We start from the raw sequence: 23,626 nt of genomic DNA, 5'->3' as shown, positions 1-23,626 counted from the left end.
CCCTCATTATGGAGGTAGTAGAGGTTATGGAGGTAGTAGGAAATAGCCCCCGAAGAAGTTACCGTTGAGGCAGGGTGGCTTGTCAGCCACCGTAAGCAACGACAGACTACGCAGGCATCATCCCTACCCATACATGGCTCCCTCCGTGCAACAGCAAGCGCACGCACCAAGAGTACCCAGCAGTCCGCACTACGCCCACGCGCACCACGGCAACCACGACTTCCGAAGAACGATATCAAGATCGTCATACGCCCAAGAGACGGTTTCAACGTGTCCGAACTAGGAGACGCCCAGATACGCGACTCAATACTACAGATCACGGGCATTACAACCAAAGAAGCAGAGGACGACATTTACCGCTCATGCACGGATAATAACGTCATTGTAGTTAGCACGCCAATCATGTCTAACGCCGAAAAATACTGCCGCATCCGCAGCCTCCCCATCGGAGCAGTCCGCTACGCAGCCACAGCATACGTCACACCGCCGGAGGACACAGCCAAAGGAGTCATACATAACATCCCTGCATATGACACAGAAGAAGACATTACCAACAGTCTCGTTTACAAGAAGAACCCTACGATTCTGCAGGCCCGACGAATGGGCAGTACTAATTCAGTGCTCATCGTATTCGACGGAAAGCAAGTACCGTACCATGTCTACTACCGCGGAGCAGAATACAAATGCTATCTACATAAGAAGCGCATCGAGGTCTGCGACATCTGCGGGACCGTCGGCCACAGGGCCGATGTATGCCCCACTCCAACCCAGAAGAAATGCAAGAGCTGTGACACAGTAAATCCACCGGATGATCACCCCTGTCACCCTTGCTGCGCGCTCTGCGGCAAAGGCCACCCGACTGGCGATAAGTCCTGCCATCGCCGCTTCCAGACACCACACCTCCTACTCCAACGACGATGGCAACGCCTACGACTGGGACAGCAAGGAGCGGACCAGGAGACGGGGTCATCGACTTCAGCAAATGGAGACTCAGCTCTGCCAACACCGAAGCCGACACCACAACCGCAGGCTCCCGAACGCAGCAACTCACGCGGACGCAGTCGGTCTCGTGGACGCAGCCGCTCCCGAGGTCGCAGTCAGTCACAAGGACGCAGTCACTCCCGGAGCGGACCGGATTCAACACCACCGCAGCAGCAAGGAAACGCAAGCCTTCGAACGACAACAGTTAAAGTGCAAGACACACCCCCCAAGGTAAGCTGGGCCAGCATTGTCTCCCACACAGGTCACACCTCACAACCTATAGCAACCCCAGTGAACACAGTTAGCGACGGTACCATGCACAGCTTCATGCATGAGCTCCGATCCTTACGTGCTGAGATACAGGACCTCAAGACAGAAAACGCTAAGCTCAAATCACAACTTGCAGACACACAACCCAAACACTTACCATCAAATGCAGACATCCTTCCTGTCCCTGCAATAGATTGCCCGCACACCACCCAACAACCAACCCCGCACAAGCGCAAAGCTCTCGAACCAATCTCAACAGCGGCACCACCAGCATACACTTCAGAAGGAAATGTCAACTGTGAGGCCCTCACTGAGCTGCAACAGCGGATAGAACGCAACCTGAACGACGCAATAGACTGTAAGCTTGCCACGTTGCTCGACGCCTCCATTGCAAATGCTCTCGAACGCGCAATGGACAACCTTGTTTGGGATCGGACTGCTGGTACGATCTGTTGGGAACTCGGCGCTGACGCCCGTGGTTGTACCTGGGTCGCAAGCCCCAAGGGTAGCGTTGGCCTGGCGGCCTGGGGTACAACTGGAAGCATCCGAAGGTCCCGGCAAAGCATGAGTCGACTGGTAACAACGAAACAACTTGTTTATTTTAACATCGCAAAGAGTTGGCGGTCAGGTTTGACCGAAGTAGAGAGACGGGAGAGCACTTCACTCAACAGAAGAAATCGGAGCCCTCCTTTTGGCGTCCGGGGGCAGCTGTTTTTATACTCTCGCAGTTGAGGGCAAGAAGGAACCCCTCAAAAGACGAGCACGTGAATGTACAATGGGCTAATGGTGACGCACACTGTCGTAGCGATGCCGTAGCACCATGTCGAGCACGATCTCGTAGCACCCTGTCGTGGCGCTGCCGGTCGGACACAATGACTGTAATGAGAAGATGGTCCCTGCTTTGGCATCGCCTGTTTCGGGCATAATGACTGGAACGAGATCCCTGCTTTGGCATCGCCTGTTTCGGGCCCAATAACTGGAATGAGATCCCTGCTTTGGCATCGCCTGTTTCGGGCACAATGACTGGAACGAGATCCCTGCATTGGCATCGCCTGTTTCGGGCCCAATAACTGGAATGAGATCCCTGCTTTGGCATCGCCTGTTTCGGGCACAATGACTGGAATGCGAGGATGATCCCTAGGCGGTCGCATCGCCGCAGTCGCGCCTGGAAACACCTGGCGATGAGTGTTGCGGCGACGACGATCGGGCCAAAATGTCTGCCGCCCCGCCGCAGTCGCGCCGGCAAAACCACGTGTCGCAGGCGAAACGCAACAGACCGCCCCGCCGGGGGAAGGAGATCCCGATGGACAGGGGACTGCATCCGCTGTCCGGAGGGATGTCGCTCGATGATGCTCATAACCGAAGTCGGGCGTCCCTTGACGTTTCTTGAGCGCAGCGCACAGAGAAGGCCTCGTTCTCTCGTTCAGGTTCGCACGGGACACTGCAAAGTGACTTCGGGAGAGTTCACATTTTTGTTCTCGTTCCCGGCAAGCGTTAGAACTACGCTGAAACTCAACCGCTCAGTCAGCAAGCACGGCACAACCCTCACTAAGCCCTGCCAGGCTCTTTCCCCTTTTTATACCACTGCCTAGTTCCTTACAGTAGTCTAGCATCACTCAGAACGCGTCCACAAATTGAAAAATTGCACTAGAAAGCATATCATCACTTTGAAACACTAAACAAAAGCAATATGTTAAAAAAAAATCCTGCCTCAGGAAGAAAAACATCAGTAACAAACAATTTTGAGGCTGATTCCTACGTTAGGGGCTTCGACTTAAGCCATCGGCGTTACCGTTGAGACTCCCCTTTTTGTAACGCACCTCAAAGGAATATTGTTGTAAAGCGAGGCTCCAGCGCAGGAGGCGGCCATTTTTGGGAGAGATGGTCTGCAGCCATTGGAGAGGGCAGTGATCCGTCTCAATGATAAACCTCGAGCCGGCTAGATAGCATGACAATTTCTGAACGGCCCACACGAGACATGCACACTCTTTCTCGGTGGCGCTATACGCCTGCTCACGACTGGTCAGCTTACGACTAGCATACAGGACGGGGTGTTCTACTTCTCCATTTTCCCGTTGGCACAGTACAACGCCCATGCCTCGCTCACTAGCATCGCACTGAACAATGAACCCTTTTGTATAGTCTGGCGATCGTAGCACAGGCTGGCTTGTTAGGGCACTCTTTAGGGCGCTAAAAGCTCTTTCCTTGGTCTCGTCCCAGACGACTGTTTGAGGCTCTGTCTTTCTTAGAGCATCCGTCAGGGGAGCCGCGATATCAGAGTACCTAGGGATGTACCTCTGATAGTAGCCGGCGACACCCAAGAACGACCGAATATCGGTCTTGGTGCGCGGTTGCGGAAAGTCTCGCACAGCGGCCACTTTTATTTCAGAGGGGCGGCGACGACCCTGACCAATCACGTGACCGAGGTAGACAACCTCGGCCTGTGCTATCTGGCACTTAGGAGCCTTGACTGTCAAGCCCGCTTCGCGCAGGCGGGTTAGCACTGCCCGCAAGTGTGTCATATGCTCAGACCAGGATGCGGAGAATATCGCTACGTCGTCTAGATACGGTAAAGCGAATTCTTGCTGTCCCCGCAACACTTTATCCATGAGACTTGAAAAACAGTATGGCGCGTTCTTCAAACCAAAACTCAACACTTTAGGACGGAATGTTCCCATTGGTGAAATGAACGCCGCATACCTACTAGCCTCTTCTGTAAGTGGAACCTGCCAATAACCCCTGACAAGATCTAGGGTGGAAATAAACTGAGCGCTACTAACTTTCTCAAGGCGCTCCTCGATGTTAGGGATCGGATAAATTTGATCCTTAGTGATGGAATTAAGCCTGCGGTAGTCGACGCAAGGACGAGGTTCCTTGCCCGGTACCTCAACTAAAATCAAAGGGGAGGTATAATCACTCTCACCTGCCTCAATAACACCGAGCTGTAGCATTTTCTTTACCTCAGCCTCCATAATATCGCTCTGGCGGGGTGACACCCGATACGCCTTGGATCGTACTGGCTCTGGGGAGGTAAGTTCTATATCATGAGTAAGTACCGAAGTCCTACCAGGCCTCTCAGAGAACAGACCTTGAAACTCTTGTAATAGCTGGTGTAGTTCGGTTTTCTGCTCGGGCGACAGCGGTGCTTTACTGATAAGGTCACTAATGACTTGACCGGTGTCTTCCCTGTTCGTCACTGAGCCTAGTCCCGGAAGCTCGACCGGAAGCTCTTCAGGAACGTTTATCATCATGCACACCACTGCTTCCCTTTGTCTATAAGGTTTGAGCAGATTACAGTGGTAAACTTGCTGTGCTTTCCGCTTTCCTGGCAGACTTACCACGTAGTTAACGTCCGACAGTTTCTGAACAATTCGTGCTGGGCCCTCCCACTGCACGTCTAGTTTGTTGTTTAGCGATGTGCGCAATATCATGACCTCATCGCCAACCTCAAAACGACGGGCCCTGGCTGTCCGATCATAATAAACCTTGGCCCTCTGCTGGGCCTTGGCCATTGCTTCACCTGACAACTCCTGTGCCCTTCTTAAGCGTTCGAGGAGCTTAAGCACGTACTCCACCACGACTGGGTCGTCGCCCCTACCTTCCCACGATTCTCGAAGCATGCGAAGCGGAGATCGAAGCGAGCGACCGTACACCAGTTCAGCTGGCGAAAACCCCGTAGCCGCATGCGGCGCGGTCCTTAAAGCAAACATCACCCCAGGCAGACACAGCTCCCAGTCAGTTTGATGTTCAAAACACAAGGCTCTCAACACGCGCTTCATGACGGAGTGGAGCTTCTCAACGGAATTCGACTGTGGGTGGTACACTGAGCTGTGTAGCAGCTTTACCCCACACCTTTCGAGAAAAGTTGTCGTCAAAGCGCTAGTAAACACTGTGCCCTGATCTGATTGGATTTCCGCAGGAAAACCAACTCGCGCAAATATGGACAGTAGTGCATTAACTATCTCAACTGAGCTGAGTTCTTTAAGCGGCACTGCTTCAGGGAACTTTGTCGCTGGGCAGATCACAGTCAAAATGTGTCTGTACCCCGTGGCTGTTACCGGCAGAGGTCCCACAGTATCAATAACGAGCCGTCTAAAAGGCTCCGTAATGATAGGTACCAATTTCAACGGCGCCCTCGATTTGTCCCCTGGTTTGCCCACCCGCTGACAAGTGTCACATGTCCTCACGAAATGGTCTGCGTCCCGAAAACACCCTGGCCAATAGTACTCTTGCAAGAGACGGTCCTTAGTTTTCTTAACTCCTAGGTGTCCGGACCACGAACCCCCGTGTGACAAGCGCAACAGATCCTGACGATAGCATTGAGGCACGATCAGCTGATCGAACTCCACTCCTCGGCGGTCTAGATACTTCCGGTACAGGACTCCCCCTCTTTCCACAAAACGCGCAGTTTTCCTGGCGATACCTTCTTTGACATTGCAGCGCACGTTTTCCAGGCTGCCATCCTTTTTTTGCTCGGCTATCAAAGCCGTCCGGCTGACTTTTAGCAACCTATCAAGTCCGTCTGACGTAGGCGCGATGAGCAAATCAGTAGATAGCTCTTCTAACTTTCCCGCGTCGGGCGTTTCCTCTCCAGTATCTGGCGCCTTTAACGTTACAGACTCAAGTTTATTCAGTTCGGGCGTGCCCTGAATATCAGCTTGCTGCGCCTCTGACCCTTTTTCGTTGTTTGATAACGTCGGCCCCGCAACTACCGCCTTTGCAGCGAGCTCCCGAACCTTCGATCTGGTTAAGGCCTGAACACTAGCTTCACCAAACAAAAGCCCCTTCTCGCGCAGGAGGTGATCGGACCTGTTTGAAAATAGGTACGGGTACTGGGGTGGCAGCATAGATGACACTGCCGCCTCCGTCTCAAGCGCTCCGAAAGGTCCTTCAATAAGCACTTTTGCTACCGGCAGACACACGCTATGAGCTTCCACGGCTTGCTTGATCCACGCGCACTCGCCCGTGAACATATGGGGTTCTACGTAAGATGGGTGAACTACATCCATCGTAGCTGCGGAATCGCGAAGCACTCGGCACTCTTTCCCGTTCACGAGGAGGTCTCGCATGTAAGGCTCGAGAAGCTTCATGTTCTCGTCCGTGCTGCCTATTGAAAAAAACACAACTTTTGGTGTTGTTTCCGGACACTGCGCCGAAAAGTGACCCGGCTTCTGGCACGTATAACAAACGCCCGCTCGCCTCATCTCGAACCGCTTTCTGCGTTCGGCTTCGGCTGCCGTCTCTTTACGTTTGGTCGGATTGCTTTCACTCGCATCCTCACTACGCGTGTCCCCCTTAAATCTCATGGGCGTGAACCTTGGCCTCTCAGACTTGGAGCCAAATTCACCCTTTTGACCGTCCTTAGCTCCGCGAGCTCGACGCGTCACAAACTCCTCGGCTAGCTCAGCGGCTTTAGCCACCGTACAAACGTCTGGCCTATCCAAGACCCAGTATCGCACGTTCTCAGGTAACCGACTATAAAACTGTTCTAGCCCGAAACACTGCAGAACTTTATCGTGGTCACCAAACGCTTTCTCTTCTTTGAGCCACTCCTGCATGTTCGACATAAGCCTATACGCAAACTCTGTATATGACTCACTTCTGCCTTTCTCATTTTCCCGAAACTTCCGACGGAACGCTTCCGCAGACAGCCGGTACTTTTTTAGCAGACTCGATTTTACTTTGTCGAAATCCTCTGCCTCCTCTCTATCCAAGCGAGCGACTACGTCGGCCGCCTCGCCGGGTAACAAAGTGAGCAAGCGCTGTGGCCACGTTTCCCGACAGAACCCCTGCTTCTCGCACGTTCGCTCAAAGTTAACCAGGAACAAACCAATGTCCTCTCCAAGCTTAAACGGCCGCATCAGGTCAGTCATTTTGAACAATACTCGTTCTCCTGCACCGTGTGCCTGACTTCCATTACGAGCGCGTTCCATCTCTACCTCGAGACGCTTCATTTCCAAAGCGTGTTCGCGCTCTTCTTTTTCTTTCTGCTCTTTAAGTTCGCGCTCCTGTTTCTCTTTTTGCTCTTTAAGTTCGCGCTCCTGCCTTTTTGACCTCTCCTCAATAGTCTCAAGGCATTCCGACAGCTCGTCATCCTCAGCCTCTAACTCAAGAATAGCCTTTAGCAGTTCAGGTTTTCTTAGTTTGTCTGAGACATCCAGACCCAACTCTCTTGCAAGCTCCAACAATTTCGGTTTGCGCAACGACTTCAAATCCATGGCTGCTCTGAATGCTGCTTTCTCTACTGCTTACTATTGTCTTGCCGCAAACTAACCCGGCAGCAACGACAACCACAATTACCAGCTCTGTTTCTGACACTAACAAAAAGCCTGGCAAAGCTCAGAAGAAGAAAGTCCCGCACTCACCTAACCTCGCAGGCAGGAATTCCGCGCAGTCGTTCCGCTGCAGGCAACCAGTCGTCACACAGGGCTCGTTGCACTGCTCCCGGATCGTCGTTGAGCTGCTCAGCATACTGTCAACTGCATCTCTTTGCTGCTGGCCTCCGTTGTCGCGATCTCACCGCTGGCAGACAGTTGTTTGAAGTCGGAGGCGATCTCACCGCTGCCAACCAGATGTTTGGGATCGGACTGCTGGTACGATCTGTTGGGAACTCGGCGCTGACGCCCGTGGTTGTACCTGGGTCGCAAGCCCCAAGGGTAGCGTTGGCCTGGCGGCCTGGGGTACAACTGGAAGCATCCGAAGGTCCCGGCAAAGCATGAGTCGACTGGTAACAACGAAACAACTTGTTTATTTTAACATCGCAAAGAGTTGGCGGTCAGGTTTGACCGAAGTAGAGAGACGGGAGAGCACTTCACTCAACAGAAGAAATCGGAGCCCTCCTTTTGGCGTCCGGGGGCAGCTGTTTTTATACTCTCGCAGTTGAGGGCAAGAAGGAACCCCTCAAAAGACGAGCACGTGAATGTACAATGGGCTAATGGTGACGCACACTGTCGTAGCGATGCCGTAGCACCATGTCGAGCACGATCTCGTAGCACCCTGTCGTGGCGCTGCCGGTCGGACACAATGACTGTAATGAGAAGATGGTCCCTGCTTTGGCATCGCCTGTTTCGGGCATAATGACTGGAACGAGATCCCTGCTTTGGCATCGCCTGTTTCGGGCCCAATAACTGGAATGAGATCCCTGCTTTGGCATCGCCTGTTTCGGGCACAATGACTGGAACGAGATCCCTGCTTTGGCATCGCCTGTTTCGGGCCCAATAACTGGAATGAGATCCCTGCTTTGGCATCGCCTGTTTCGGGCACAATGACTGGAATGCGAGGATGATCCCTAGGCGGTCGCATCGCCGCAGTCGCGCCTGGAAACACCTGGCGATGAGTGTTGCGGCGACGACGATCGGGCCAAAATGTCTGCCGCCCCGCCGCAGTCGCGCCGGCAAAACCACGTGTCGCAGGCGAAACGCAACAACCTCCTTACTGCGAAACTAGAAACGCTACTACTGCCCAGAATTGAGCAAGCCTTTGCGGCAAGAGGACAACAGCGACAGGAAAACATGGACGACACGCGCAAAGTGTTTCAAGACATGGTCGCGACTCTGGCTCAAAATCACAACACCCGTTTGACAGAATTGGAAAACACCCTACTCCGTCCCAGAGCAGGTCCCCTAAAGAAGCCGTACTCGCGTCCCGACAAAGATGGCTGCGAGTAATCCAGAACGTGCTACCTACTGCATTTGACAGTGGAACTGCCGGGGCTTCCGGCGAAAACGAGCACACTTAGAGCAATATATTACCTCTCTCGCACCACATACTTCCCCCGATGTTATCGCATTACAAGAGACCGGAGTAGCGGCTAAGCTGTCGGGATACGCGGCATACACCGCAGTTTGCGATGACAACCGCAGGCCCCAAGTAACCACACTAGTTAAGCGAAACATTCCGGTTATACAGCATCACACAGGCATTGATACAGCAGCCCACATTTTCCTGGAGATCATCCCGTCTGCAAGGCGCAAGCAGCAGAGTCTCTTCATCCTCAATGTGTACAGCAGCCCCAAACAACAACATAGGTTTCTACGACTTTTCACCAAAGCAGATCAAGTAGCTAGGGGAGCCCCCCTGCTCATCGTAGGGGACCTAAACGCCCCTGCGGTGGCATGGGGATACCCAATGGACCGCCGAAAGGGAAGACAACTATGGCTTGACGGACAGAATCTAGGTCTTACTCTTGTCACGGATCCAACTTGTCCCACCCGTATGGGAAACAGCGTTAGCAGAGACACTACTCCGGACTTAACATTCGCAAAACGAATTCCACAAGCAGACTGGATCAACACACAAGACAACTTGGGCAGCGATCACTATTTAATCCAAACAAAAGTTCCAGCGGGCCCGCGAAAGCCTAAGGGCCGTCAACTCCGCATAACGAACTGGGACGCTTTCCGGCAGGCCAGAGCCCTCACCTCTTTCTCGGGTACCCAACCCCCTTTCGAAGATTGGGTCGCATCCTTGCTGCAAGACGCGAGCGAAGCCACTAAATTGGTGCCTGAGGAAGCTAATCTGCAGGAGGCAGATAGCAAGTTACTGCATATGTGGGAAGCCCTCGCCAGTCTGCAACGCAGATACAAACACAACAAGCTCAACCGAACGCTCAGGAAACGTATTAGTACTCTCACCCTTCACATCGAAGACTACGCACGACAACTTACTCGTCAAAATTGGCACAGCACATGCGACAGCATGGAGCGGCAACCAAACCTGCCCAAAACGTGGAATATCCTCCGTTACCTCCTCGATCCGGCCAACAGCAAGAACACACAACAGCACAACTTGCAAAAAATTATTCACACCCATCCGGGCACGGACGCACAAGTTCTTCAAGAGCTGATAGACCGATACATAGGACCTCAACCTACTACACCCGCTCCAGCATACACAGGCACCGCTAACGACCACCTGGACGCGCCCATACAAGCAGCAGAAGTGCGGGAAGCCATCCTCGCACTCCGCCCTAACTCGGCCCCGGGACCTGATGGCGTTACTAATAAAATGCTTCGCAACCTAGATGAGGATTCTATACTAGCCCTCACAGCTTATTTTAACGCATACTGGGAAACTGGAAACCTCCCCTCACAATGGAAAGAAGCCAAAATTATTATGATTCCCAAACCCGGGAAGCGCCTCCTACTCGAAAACCTCCGTCCTATCTCCCTCACTTCATGTGTCGGAAAGGTCCTCGAACACGTCATCCTCACACGCTTACAAAGACATATGAACGACAATGACCTCTACCCCAATACCATGATTGGCTTCCGCTCGAAACTTTCTCCTCAAGATATCATGATTCAGCTCAAGCACCAAATTATCGATGGCGACAAAAGCTCCAGGCTGGACACCAAAGCCATCTTGGGACTAGACCTAACCAAGGCATTCGATAACGTCACGCATGAGGCCATACTGAACCAACTAGCACAACTTCAGGTTGGTCATCGAGCATATAACTACGTGAAGAATTTTCTTACAGGTCGCACGGCCACCATTACCATCGGAGGGTTGCAGTCGCCAATTATTCACTTCGGCAGCAAAGGCACGCCGCAAGGATCGGTTCTATCCCCTTTTCTGTTCAACGTGGCCTTGCTCGGACTACCGCCTGCATTAGCTAGCATCCCCAACCTCAAGCATAGCCTCTACGCAGACGATATCACCCTGTGGGTCACCGGGGGCAGCGACGGGGACATCCAAAACACGCTGCAGCAAGCCATCAACGAGGTCGTTGCATACGTAGAACCGCGCGGCCTGGCGTGCTCCCCACAGAAATCGGAGCTCCTTCTGTACAAACCTACTTGGGGAGGTCGACGCCCAGACCCTCACCCGCCCGAGATAGAACTCCACGTGCACCAGCAACGCATACCTACTGTACCTAGCATTCGTATCCTTGGCTTACGCATCCAACATAACGGAAGAAACACGGAGATACTCAAGCAATTAGATAATCATGTACACCAAACCACTCGCCTCATTGCACGCATCGGAAATCGACATCACGGGATGAAAGAAAGCAACCTTATACGCCTGGTAACCGCCTACGCCCTGAGCAGGATCACCTATGTCGCCCCGTACCTTAGCCTCAATGCAACTGACAAGCTCAAACTCAACACCATGATCAAGAGGGCCTATAAACAAGCCCTACATCTTCCCATCACCACTTCTAACGAGAAACTGGACGCCCTCGGCATCCATAACACCATAGACGAGCTTATTGAAGCGCAGCGTATTAGCCAATACGAACGACTCGCCAATTCCACCACGGGCAGGCACATTCTAGGCACCCTAGGCATAACCTACACCACCCAATTCGGACCAAAAGTACCCATCCCTCCAAACATTCGTGCTCAACTAGTTATCCCACCCATACCTCGCAATATGCACCCTGAACACAATCCGGAGCGACGTGCAGAACGAGCTAAACGACTACAAAAGCGCTACGACCAAGCCGCTGACGTAACCTACGTCGACGCAGCAGAATACTCCAACCAAAATGCCATGGCGGTCGTCGCAGTAGCGGGTTCGCAGTACCGCCTCGCCGCGGCCGCATCAATATTCACCACGCAACCCGAAGTAGGAGAAGAAACGGCCATCGCTTTGGCTTACGCGGCTACCAATGCACACTGCATCATAAGCGATTCAAAAACGGCCATTCGTAACTACACAAGAGGACTGATAGCACCCCAAGCACAGAAGATTCTCTCTGGCACTCCTCCCTCAAGGCAACGCCGCGTGCAGATCATCTGGGCCCCTGGTCACTCGGGTCTGGCTGGAAACGAAGCCGCCCACGATGCCGCCCGAGCTCTCGCACACCGGGCGCATCATCCTTCTCCTGCGTCTTCCGATCCCGACCAGCCCTCTGTTCTGCATCGCGGTCACGCGCGGGACCGAATGGTCACGTTGAGAGAAATTCTCCTTCACTACCGCAGGGAGCGGTTACGCTACCCCCCAGCACACAAAACACTGAATAAGTCTCAATCTACCACTTGGCGACTCCTTCAGACACGAACCTTTCCGAACCCCGTGCTTTACAACCGCATGTACCCCGATGCATACTCTCCACTCTGCAAAGCGTGCGAGGCCCGCGCTGACCTCGATCATATTATCTGGCAATGCCCCAAAGCCTCACCCACCAACACCTCCCACACTAACACACGCATAACTACGGCCGAGCAGTGGGAGACATTGCTGCTCAGCTTGGACCCAGAGGAGCAGCTCTGGGCCGTCCGGATGGCCGAAGACGCCGCCAGAAAGCAAGGACTGGCCGCCGTCTGAGGAAGGGGGGATTGGGGGTTAGTCTCCCGACCCCCGCCACCCCTGAACCCCATCAAGGACATAACAAAGTTTTTATCTCTCTCTCTCCACGTTGTGGGGAGTGGCTCCGTTGTCGGTAGCTGTTCAATTTGCCATCCTAGCTTGCGTAGGACGGCCCGACCGTGCTCAGTCCGGCTCAGCCTTACTCTCTGCTGGGATAGGTGTGCTTCCACCAGCTCTTCCACCGTGTTGTGGGTACCCATTTCCAGCAGCTTCTGCGTTGACGAGTAGACTGGGATGCCCATGGCGAGTTTGACTGCTTTCCTTATCGTCGTGTTCAGCGTCTCGCGGTTCACCTTCGCAAGTTGGAGGTACCGGGCAGAGTACGTTACGCGTGACACGACGAATGCCTGCACCAGGCGCAGTGCGTCTTCTTCTTTGATTAGAGCGGCCATGTAGCAACTTCATTTGGACAGGACAACGCTCCTGTCCAAATGAAGTTGCTACATGGCCGCTCTAAGAAAACGTTATGCAGACACCATCGAAGATGATTATCTATATAAGCGAATACATTTTATACGGCTGAATAGTATGTGGATCATTTAAATGCAAAATATGTATAGAAGCACTAGTCTGAAAACATCCTGGTTAAGGCTTTATTAATTTTTTGATGATACGTACGTTTGTAATGTAATGTTATGGACGAGTAAATGCAAATATTTCGGTCGAGCGATCAATGATGTCAATTTATTTCTAGGCTATTGGGTAATGACTGACTGCAACAACTCCCGACCGCGCACCCCGCACCGGAAGTCATTAACGTAGTGCGTCTCGAAGTAATTGTTAGCGCAGCAGTCGAAGACGGTTTCTGACGTTTCGCTCTACGGCGTTGAGTTTTCAAACCTCGTCCAGTCGTTGCTACCGTCCCGCGCCACTCTTGGCACTATAACCCTGTCGAGCCTTTTTCGGCCCGTAGACGACGTCGCTCTGCCAACCATTCTTCGCTGAGGGTCCGTTCTGGCGTATTTTAACAGCGTTTTATTTTTGCGCCCCATCGTCGCACTCCGCCGCCGCGATCGTAGCACACCCAAGAACAGCTCACCGAGGGGAAGCAGACCAATCGCAGACGCCCACACTACGGCGGTTCGGCCGCTGCTGCTCCTTCCCTCTTTCTTCCACCACTCTTTTCTATCCCTTCCCCCCTGTGCAGCGCGGTTGAGGTGTCCTCATCTGAGAGACAGTTACTGCGCTTCACTTTACCCCAATTCTTCCTTTCTCTAATAAGAATCTCTATCTCTCTCCTCACTTTGTGCCTCTCCTGGGTAATGCCCACGTGACGCGAGGGCCACTCGCACCGTTCGGAGACGCCCGCGCAACTCTCCTCTCCCGGTGATCTGCTTTCGCTCATCTGTCTGGGCCCCACTAGAACCACTCCACCTCTGCGCCCTCCTCGCCTCTGCCCAGCCGGTGGGAAGAGGAAAACCTGTAGTGGTATTTGGTTTAAAACAAAGCAAAAATGCGCTCCCGATAACACTGAGAGCATATGTTCGCGTTTTTTTTTTTAAACAGAACGTTGAGAGTCCCCGCCTACGCTTGCGACGATGGTTCCGTAAATCTGATGCCAGGAGATTGGAATAAAACCATTATGGAATAATTTTAAGTTATAGCGCCCCTGCATTCTAGTTAAGCGTCCAGTGCCAATACGCAACAGCGATGCCCCCTGCAGCAGAATCATTGCGAGGAGGCGTTCCGAGAACTGATATGAATTTTCAGCTGAATTGGCACAGCCGCAGCAATTTCGCTAAAGGCGAAAGAGTGCAAGGGTTCCAATCCTATCAGAGTAAAGAATTATCAGGAAAATCATCTTTCTGGTTTATTATTCGACAGCGGCGACACACGCACACACGCTCTCATGAGCGCGCTCTTGCTTGCATTGGGGGAGGAGTGAGATTATTATTCTTTTTGTCTGAATCCGCTGTGTCCGATTTAGAAATGTTAGTTGGCCATATGCACTTACTCGCCCTTTTTACTGTCATCGTCACCGCATCATCATCATCATTATCATCATCAGCAGCAGCAGCAACCTATTTTTATGCCTCCTGCCCAATTTTCTGCTTGCTGCGCTATGCTGTTATACGAAGGACAAGAAAGAGACAGGCACACATTGAACGGTGCCATAGCGAACGATGCCATACCAACTAGCCCCAGCGGAAGCTGTATACTGTCTCCTGCAAGACGAATGCCTGTCCCACCGATCCCCAATTATTCGTGTCTTGCGCTAGGTGATTCCTAGTTGTGCCTGCATATTTCATAACATCATCACAACACCTAGTTTATTGCCGTATGCCTCTGCACCACTCCTATTATCTCTGGTACAGAGCAGCAGACCAAAGCATCCCGCCATAGTTCTAGTGTTCGACCGCCCGCGTAACCGAGTGTCACTGTTGGTCAAGCGGAATGAGATTTGCGACAACCCTGTAGCAATCAGGAGCGCAAAGAAATACGTCTCACACGTTCCGTCGACGCTATTGCGTTGCAGCTGAAGAGCAACAGCCAATCTTCTAAAGCAACTGTATAATCATATAGCAGCGGAGAAAGCGTATGCCGTGTGTCCCAACTAACGTTAGCCAAGCTGTTCGACGAAAAAGAAAAGAAAAAGAAACATGCTGCAGGATACAATTTTAAGACCTATGGTGTTCAATCGTCAGACCCTAGGTCTTAATATCGCATCTCGCAGCGTGTTTTTTTTTTTTCAAGCTTTTTCCTTTTTTTCTGAACAGCTTGGCTAACGTTAGCAGGGTTCTGGGATCTTAGTGGGTTCCGACTATCGGCTGACATTTAACCATATTCACCGCTCTAGCCTTGACTCGTAACCTCCATTTCTCCGACGTAGCTGTTATATTAAAATCAACATAGTGAAACAGTGATGCATTAACGTGAGATAAGATTTCACCAGTAAACCATTGCCACACATTTGTTCAAGCAGTAGCTCTACTGAACCTACACGTAGCGCACAATGGAGCGAATGCATCCTGCTGGAGAAGGCCGGTGCACACGCCCAGGCCCTATTCTTGGTTTGAAACTATTCAACGCGATTCTAATTTGTGTGTTGTTTACCGCCGTAAAGCTTTGAATTAGGGTTATTACATTGTCTTGTTTACAATGAACCACACAGAAAAAAATATGCAGAGCCCACGCACTGTGGGAATGGATGTAAGAGAAGCTTTCTGTGCTGTTTGCCTTGATCGACGATAATTAGCGGTGATGGTGTTTAATTTCTTGAACAACACGAGAGTGGTGAGTTAATGTTCGACGTTATCTGGCGTGCATCACTGTGTTTGTATGTGTAGTGCACACAACACACAGGGGGAGGTATTTTGCTGTAGGCGTTGTTGTGCGCCATACTTCATAACCTCTGAGAGGGTTGAACATATTTATGTCTCATGGTACATCGCATCGTTGTAGAAGTATTGAACTTTAGTTGGATTATGGGGCTGTACGTGCCAAAATCACAATCGGATTATGAAGCACGCCGCAGTGATGAACTCCGGATTAATCTTGACACCGGGGTGTTGGTTAACGTGCCCCAAAATCTAAGTGCCCGAGCGTTGTTTATTTTCCCCCGTCGAAACGCTGCTCACGCGGTCGGGATCTAGCCCACGACCTCGAGCAATGACATAGCCACAAAGCTTCCGCGGTGGGCACAGAAGTTCACTTTATGTGTGACCGGTTGTGTAGTGTCGCCTAGACACTGCGGTGCGCTTTAATTAATGCGGCTCTGCTTCTGCGCGCCCTGCATAAGTTGTCCGTTTGACAAATTTGGATGGTGTTTATCTTTCAGAAATAGCAGAAACTTACCGTATCGTGCCTTGAACTTAAATTTATCCTGTTTGCGCGCAACTGTCTATAGTAGTGGCATTTCCTTGCCTTCTCATGTCAACTCCTCCCCTTCTCCCTGTATGGGAACTGCGAGCGAAGAGCGGCAAGGCTGTTTTTCACTCGTTTCGCGTCTGCATCGGTTCTACACATTTTCGGCCTCCTCTTCCCCCTCCTATCTGCCATTCTGTCTAGCTTCCCTCTAGACTTGCACATTAGAAGAAAAGAAACACTGCAATCTTCGTAATGCTTTTGCGGGGGGTCACGGATAATTACAGCTCTCGAGAGGCTAATGTGGCGACGCCCAGGGAGCTCCAGAGAGCATTGTGCACATTCGACGCGATGCATATGTCCAAACGAGTTTCTCGCGTCGCCTTTCCTCTCTACCGCATTCCTGTCATGTATACACACGCTCTGAACCACCCCCGACGCGGTGTGCTAGACAGTAGAGAGTATTAATTTAGGGGACGCAAGCGGCTTGCGTACGCAAGAATTAGGGGCGACGGTACAGCGCATGCGCAGACCCGGACGTAGAGGTCTGCGCATGCGCAGTACCGTGGCCCCTAGTTGCGTACGCAAGCCGCTTGCGTCCCCTAAACTAAAGCTCTCTAGTATCAACGGCAGCAGCAGAGGGAAAGTAAAAAAAGATGCTCCCCCCCCCCAGGGAAAGCTTCGCTTCTAAAGAGAAAAAAAAAGCCTATTTCTAGGTATGTGCAAATTGAATTTGCTTAGGTCTCCTTTGAAACAAGTCACGCATAAACGTGCGAACTCGTTCTTCCTACTTCTTAGCGTAACGACACTATGTTGAAAGTAATATGGTTTTCTGTCTTGTTTTCTTTTTCTTTCAGCAATACCTCATTCAAAATCCCAACCCATATTTCCGGTTAGAGCATCCAACTTCCGGGGGCGGTGAGTGGCAGCTTCATTTTTCTTACAATTATGCATGTCATGCTTGCAATGCCAGCCTAACCTTTCATATCAATGACCACCGAAAGACTGAACCCCCCCTAAAAAAATGTAATTGGGCTGCTGTTACCCTCTGCCTTGGTGAGTATCACTAGTTAAAAAGTTGTGTTTGTGCGCTATCTTGGCTGATATCAGCCACCCCTGACGACCTTCCTATCTTGGTGATAACATCGGCGGATCGCCTCTCGATCCACTGACTATGCTTGAAAAACAAGAGAATTGGAATATAAGTGTTACATTACCGTGGCCCTTCGTTCACGGAACTTATAAGCTCAAAGAAAAACAAGGGAAATGATAGACACCGTAGTTCGGAGCTACAGGTTAATTTCGACCCTCTGGGGTTGTTTGACGAACACTCAAAGACTTTCTTGCATGCCACCCCATCAGGGAGCGGCTGGCCGTAGTCAACTCACGGCCTAGTACGTTCTCATGAGCAGCAGAACATATTATCTACTGAAATGTCATGGCGTGTCTTTATGCATTCTCTATGCATTACATGTGGTATTGATTTATCGACTGATTGATCGATCGATACATGTTGTAATAGAGTTACTTTTATCAAAATTGTTCCAGAAATCATCGTAGATGATCATTAACGTCAGCGATATTTTTCCTAGATGATCCTGCAGTCTATCACCATGTCATTTTGCGGTTCACGGCATTCCATATACGCGCACTCTCAGTATAACAGAATCTTTCTGTATGAAGCCGGCCATAACTGTCAAGAAAGTTTGCTACGCTAGGCACGTCTTGCACCGAGGGATAACTGGATAGTGGTAAAACGGTGAAATCAGGTATCACACGCCACGCGCGTGGCATCTGGTGACTCAGACCGAGCGCACGCCGATGATACGCGGTCCTAGCTTGTTCTTGGCAACTGCACGGCGCATGTCTCTCCCCTTCTCCCGTTTATTCTCCCGTTTATAGTACGAGAATGCCCTTTGTACAACCACTCAAAGTTTGAGAAGTATAGAAAGAAAGCTGTTACCTTAAATTGTGAGTACAAAGCTAAATAGGCGTGAATGGTTTGCAATTTCCAGCCCTCACCTTCTCTTAGGAAAGGCACGTTCTATAGTTTGTAAATGAACGAAGTGCATTCGCGTAGCGTGGGATTTCCTCGTACCCACTTGAAAGTGCGACCGGGCTACGCCGTTCACTAAACTGCTCGTACTCTGTTGTAGGAGCTTATGCATGTGAACTGGGGGCTACTATTCTACAAGGGCTTGCTTAAGCCATCCTGTAAGAACAATCCCCTCTTCCATTTTTAAAATTTTTTCAATTTTTTCCTTCTCAAAGCTACAACAAGCTTCCTCGCTAGGCAATTGGCGCGTTGGCGGTGGTGCCCCAAGAGAGAGAGAGAGAGAGAGGAATATAGGAAGGTAGGGATGTTAACCAGTCAAGGGTCTGGTTGGCTAGCCTACGCTGGGGGAAGAGAGAAGGGGCAGACAGAGAAGGGAGAGAGAAGGTGTAGAGACGTGAACGGACAGTACTTGAGTTACAGCTGCTCGCGCAAACCAGACGTTCTGAGAAAGCACAAAAGTGCCTTCAGTGCCTTCTGATCCGATGATCGACGGAGACGGTGCTCTAGTACTGTCTGTTCACTCAGAGGACGATCATCTGATTTTCTCAATGTGTTGGACAAAGGTTGTCTTTGTGCTTGAAATTGAGGACAATGGCACAATAAGGGGTCAAGGTTCTCCTCGCATCCGCAAACCATTCCAATTAGTGTTGAGTAGGCTTTCGTGAAGGCAACTCCAAGCCACAACCGATACAGAAGAGACGCTTCGCGTCGGTGCAGGTCGGCCGGAGGCCTGAGTTGTAGTGACGGGTTAAGTGTGTGCAGTCTTGTGCGCCTTGTATGTGCGGTATTCCACTCTGCTAAGAAGATCGTGCAAGCTAGACTGTGAAGTTGTCTCGCGACATCGGTCCTTGAGAGAGAAATGGGGACGCAGCGGTCTTCTTGGTTTGACGTCCGAGCTGCCTTATCTACCTCATCATTTCCTATGATATCGCAATGACCTGGTATCCACTGAAAATATATATCATGGCCTTTATCTCCTAAGGGATGGACAAGTTCCACGACTTCGCATGTGAGCTGATCGTGAGTTCCATGTCGGAGAAACGACTGCACACATTGCAACGCCGGCCTTGGATCGCAGAAGACTGTCCATTTTCTAGGACTTTCCGCATTTATTACATGAAACGCGTCGCGGAGAGTCGCGAGCTCTTCAGCCGTAGACGTAGTGACATGGGATGTCTTGAACTGCTGGGTTATTCTCATTGTTGGTGGTGCCCCAAGTATTTCAAGAAACTAATAGTCATGTCCACGCAGTTCATTGTTTGTCGAAGCGTTTGCATATAGCAGGGGGCCATTCGCAACTTCAATTAACACAGTTCGTTGTTGTGGAACGCACGAAGTGACGGAACGTGAAGCACAGAGGCAAGATCGGCTATTTTAGGCAGGAAAGCACCAAGAAAAGATAAAACTTGAATCGCGACGCAACAGGCGGGCCGCTGCCAATTATATTTATTTGCCACCGCTGGGTGTAGACCTCACGCTCCAGTCGCCTTGTCCCCAGGGGCTGTTTCGCACTGTGCAAGCCGTTGATGGGTCTCCGCAGCGAGCAATATGGCGAGGCGGGGAATGACTCAGCGTCGAGCGCACGCCTCCGTGCCGTACGCCGCGTTTCCTAACGAATTATTTCTGCCGTGGGAGCGGCACTATTCCTTCGGGAGCCGTTAAGCGCCTCGTGCCTGCAGGCCGGAAGGAAAGAATCGAGTCGTTCCTACGCAGCCCGGAAGCGGAGCGTCGCCCCCTTAAAGTGCTGGCCTGAGCTAGTCGGATACGTGGACATGAGACTCACATTAGACCCAGTGCGGAAACTTCGAACACCATCAATTGAGCGGCCCAAAGGAGTGTGACAGCAACAAGACTTCCTGGGACCTTCTTGACCTTAGTGTTGCTTGCCGGGAGACAGAAATAGGGGGCTTTACCGTCCATTTGAGTCTTCTTAACAGTGCTCCGAAAGACGCTGCTGCTGCAGTTAAAATGCCAGCCCTTTCGGCAACTTTCCCTTTCTCTCTAGTACGCCTGTACTTCGTTATGGCACTTCGAATCAACGACTGTAGTAAATATGAGAGCTGTCTGCAAGCGTAGTTCAAGACGCGTTAAAGGCCCCCCGGGCGTCTCTCTGCGCTAACTCGGCAACGCTCGTCTCGGTTATTTCACTTCAGTGAAAAGGACTCGTCGCGTGACATTTATTAGCTTTCCTGCTGCCTCCAGTGGTTGAGTTACCATTTAGCACCCGAATTCACTTGCAGAAGACTCGTAATCGGCGCTGTACTATTTTTGTTTTTGCAGACCTGTCGAAGGCATCACGTAACAAACTATTTTTGCGTGCGAATGGGCGTTCTGCGGCTACAGCGGGTGCGTTACAAACCTTGCAGTTGGCTTTCGTTGTAGTGATACAGCAATCTCTAGTGACGTGCTAGTGCACTACATTAACATAATGTTCAGGCGTGTGCCCATAATTAACGAAAAAGAAATGAGAAAACGGTCGCGTATACCGCTAAGGCAGTGACCAATGCGGTTTTGAAATTAGAGATACAAACTTTAGACTAGAGGTCCGTAAAGAACACTATGCTAACGTATTTGATGCATTAAATGTGCCCATACGCCCCATGTTTGGCCCACATTGCACATTTTGACGTCCCAAGGTTCGAATTTCTAGTATATGACAAAGTTTGCTTCGACGACACGTCCAAAAATGAAAGGAAAACGAGAAAAAAAAACAAGCATTAGCTTGTTTGAGCGATAAAAGTTTGGTGCAGTAGTTTATTTCCTTCTGCTAGTTTCTAATTATTATTTACCAACGAACGCCTCTCAATATAGCCAACTTGGGCTATCCGAAAAGCGTTGCTGGACTGTTCCAGATTCATATAAGGGCACCGGACTCTTTAGCACGCGCTTAATCTCGACACTAGGCGTTTTTATAACCCAGGCACCATAAGAATGCGGTTGCCGTTGACAGGAGCTAAGCCCTCGACCTCGGGGCTAGCGGCGCAACGGGAAAACATGATAAACACGAGCAGACTTCGCAATATGTCTTCACGTCCTTTCCCTGTGCTCTCTCGTTAAAGTGATCTCAAAAAATAAAAAGAAGTTGGAAGTTGTCCTAAAAGGGCACTGTATTTATAACGTCACCCCGAAACGTGGAAGGACGTTTCTCCCATATTCACCGTGACGCGGTCCCTATTTATTGGGCGTGGCGTTTCCGCGTTCACGTAGAGAGAAGCAAGGAAACGTGACACTGGCTCGTCGAGCAGAGGCTTCTTCCACATCCATCGTGGCCATGCGTCCTTAGGCGAACGTCACGTAGTCAAGCCGTCCAAAGCATCAGCCGCACGAGCAACCGTAAACGCCGCCGGCCGCTGTGAGGTAATAAAATGGCCGCTCCCTAATGCGGCTCCTTATCTCTCTGCAGCCGGGTACGCAATCTAGTAAACACGTGACCTAACCACTCGGGGAAACGTATAACACACATATACTTCATTTCCAAGCAAAGTTCAAGGACGAATTTGTTAAGAATGTTACAGGTACGCACAAAATGACATTTGTCAGTCCTCTATTCTTAACCCAGCTGATAATTATATATACTAGATAGCAAGAAGGGAACGCTCCCTTGTTCTCATGAAGAAGACAAGGCTGACGCTGGGTCGTCTCGAAATAAATTGCGTTTATATGTAGGCTAGTTGGTCCATCTCAAGGGTTACGACAAACTTCCAGGGCAAAATATTTCGCGTTTATCTGGCCTGATATAAACCCTAACGTAACCTAACCTACCCAAACCTAACGAAAGACGACCGCAGGCTTTTCATGCGGTGTTTCATGTCTGATTAAATTATTCCCATGTACAGTGAAAAGCTTTATGAAAAGCATATACTACAATTCAGCGTCCATATCATGCCACTTAAATGGCTTCAACTAAGCGTGAAAACATGACAAATAATGCTGTCGTAGGCGCAACCCTGCCAACTGAAGTCGGAGCGAAACCAATGCCAACGCCATGTGTACAGTGAACACGCATTGACTGGCTAAATAGAAGTCAATCCTCTTGCTGCAATATCCCAATGTGAGAATTCGAAAATGAGCTGAGTAGCTCTCTTTTTTTACATATTGGACAGATAAAATACAAACAAGAACTCCTGTATAGAATATTCTTGCCAAAAGATAAAAATAATAATATTTAGACACCGTAAATACATGTATCTTCTAAGTTTAATTTCAATAGGTACATTAAACATTTCCAGTATCCAGGGTTAGCAATATCCACAAGGCGTAAGATCCTGCCATTGTTTATTAATGAAAATACACTCTCTCTCTATATGTTGTTCAGTTACTTGCGCGGAAGTTGGTACAAAATCCTCAAGGACGAAGCTATCCATAAGGTGCTTTAGCACAAATATATTCCTTTTGAACTACATAAATCAGACGTTTGGGCGAGTTGGTAAGACATATTTGAAACAGAACAGCGCGGTTTTCACGGGGACAAGCAGGGAGAAACGACACGGACGAACTAACGCCGCTGTTTGTGCAAAGCCAGCTAAACATTGTAAGCAGTATGGTCGTAGTAACGTTGATCATAGCGGATCACCAACGAGCGAACTTAAGGCAATGGAATGCAAAATGGGGATTTTAACGAAGCGAACGTACACATGTATTATCAAGGACACACTGGTATCCCACGTACGCGTCCGCTTGAAGGTAGTCCACGTGCCTTGCCATCATGCTGCTGCGCCACATCATGCCTCGTCTAGACGAGTACTCACACAAAATCGTCAAGTTCAGATATCTGTGTTATTCGATTCCTCAGTACGATTAGGTACCCTTTACCGATCATTAATGGTGAAAGTTAATGAGAACACATGCCATTGTGGTTTCACGGACTGCGTGGAGGGCTTACATCAATGCTGAACGCCTCGCGACATGGACGTCAATAAGAAGTCTCCTTGGGTTCCTACGCTCTCAGACGTTTTGCGAGGATGGTCGAAATCACTTACAGGGCTGCTTGGGTTAAGCTTCATTACGGCTCCTCGTTCCCCCATATGCGCCGTGAGAAAGCGAATGGCCCGGTTTTAAGTCTGTAACCTGAATGCCATGACGAGAGAAAGAATAACTTTATTGAATTGGGGAAAGGGGGATAGGGGATTAGGAGCTTGATGGGTGGCGCCCCAAGTCCAGGGCTTCACTGGCTTCTGCCGCTAGCCGAACGTGACC

General features: G+C 50.5%; 2 protein-coding genes across 2 annotated transcripts in view; both read left to right on the top strand.

The window, feature by feature from the left end:
* Window positions 1–23,626, top strand: part of LOC142583091 (corticotropin-releasing factor-binding protein) — a 137,020-nt gene that overhangs the window by 48,189 nt on the left and 65,205 nt on the right. Inside the window, exon 2 of the mRNA XM_075693387.1 lies at window positions 17,232–17,292. Coding sequence (XP_075549502.1) covers window positions 17,232–17,292 — 61 coding nt within the window. The remainder of the gene's footprint in view (window positions 1–17,231; window positions 17,293–23,626) is intronic.
* LOC142582097 (uncharacterized) lies at window positions 336–15,072 on the top strand. The gene is made up of 2 exons (XM_075691505.1): window positions 336–1,609; window positions 15,047–15,072. Exons 1-2 carry the CDS (start codon window positions 403–405, stop codon window positions 15,070–15,072), a joined length of 1,233 nt encoding a protein of 410 aa, XP_075547620.1. The 5' UTR covers window positions 336–402.

The sequence above is a fragment of the Dermacentor variabilis genome, chromosome 5 (genome assembly GCF_050947875.1).
Source record: "Dermacentor variabilis isolate Ectoservices chromosome 5, ASM5094787v1, whole genome shotgun sequence".
NCBI classification, from domain to species: domain Eukaryota; kingdom Metazoa; phylum Arthropoda; class Arachnida; order Ixodida; family Ixodidae; genus Dermacentor; species Dermacentor variabilis.
The sequence above is the reverse complement of the archived record's forward strand: the minus strand, read 5'-3'. Positions and strand labels throughout refer to the sequence as shown.

Excerpts from the sequence above, each read along its gene's own strand:
- LOC142582097 (XM_075691505.1), top strand. The coding sequence starts at position 403 with ATGTCTAACGCCGAAAAATACTGCCGCATCCGCAGCCTCCCCATCGGA. Across the intron at positions 1,610-15,046 it reads CCTGAACGACGCAATAGACT|CTGAAGAGCAACAGCCAATC; the intron begins GTAAGCTTGCCA and ends ATTGCGTTGCAG.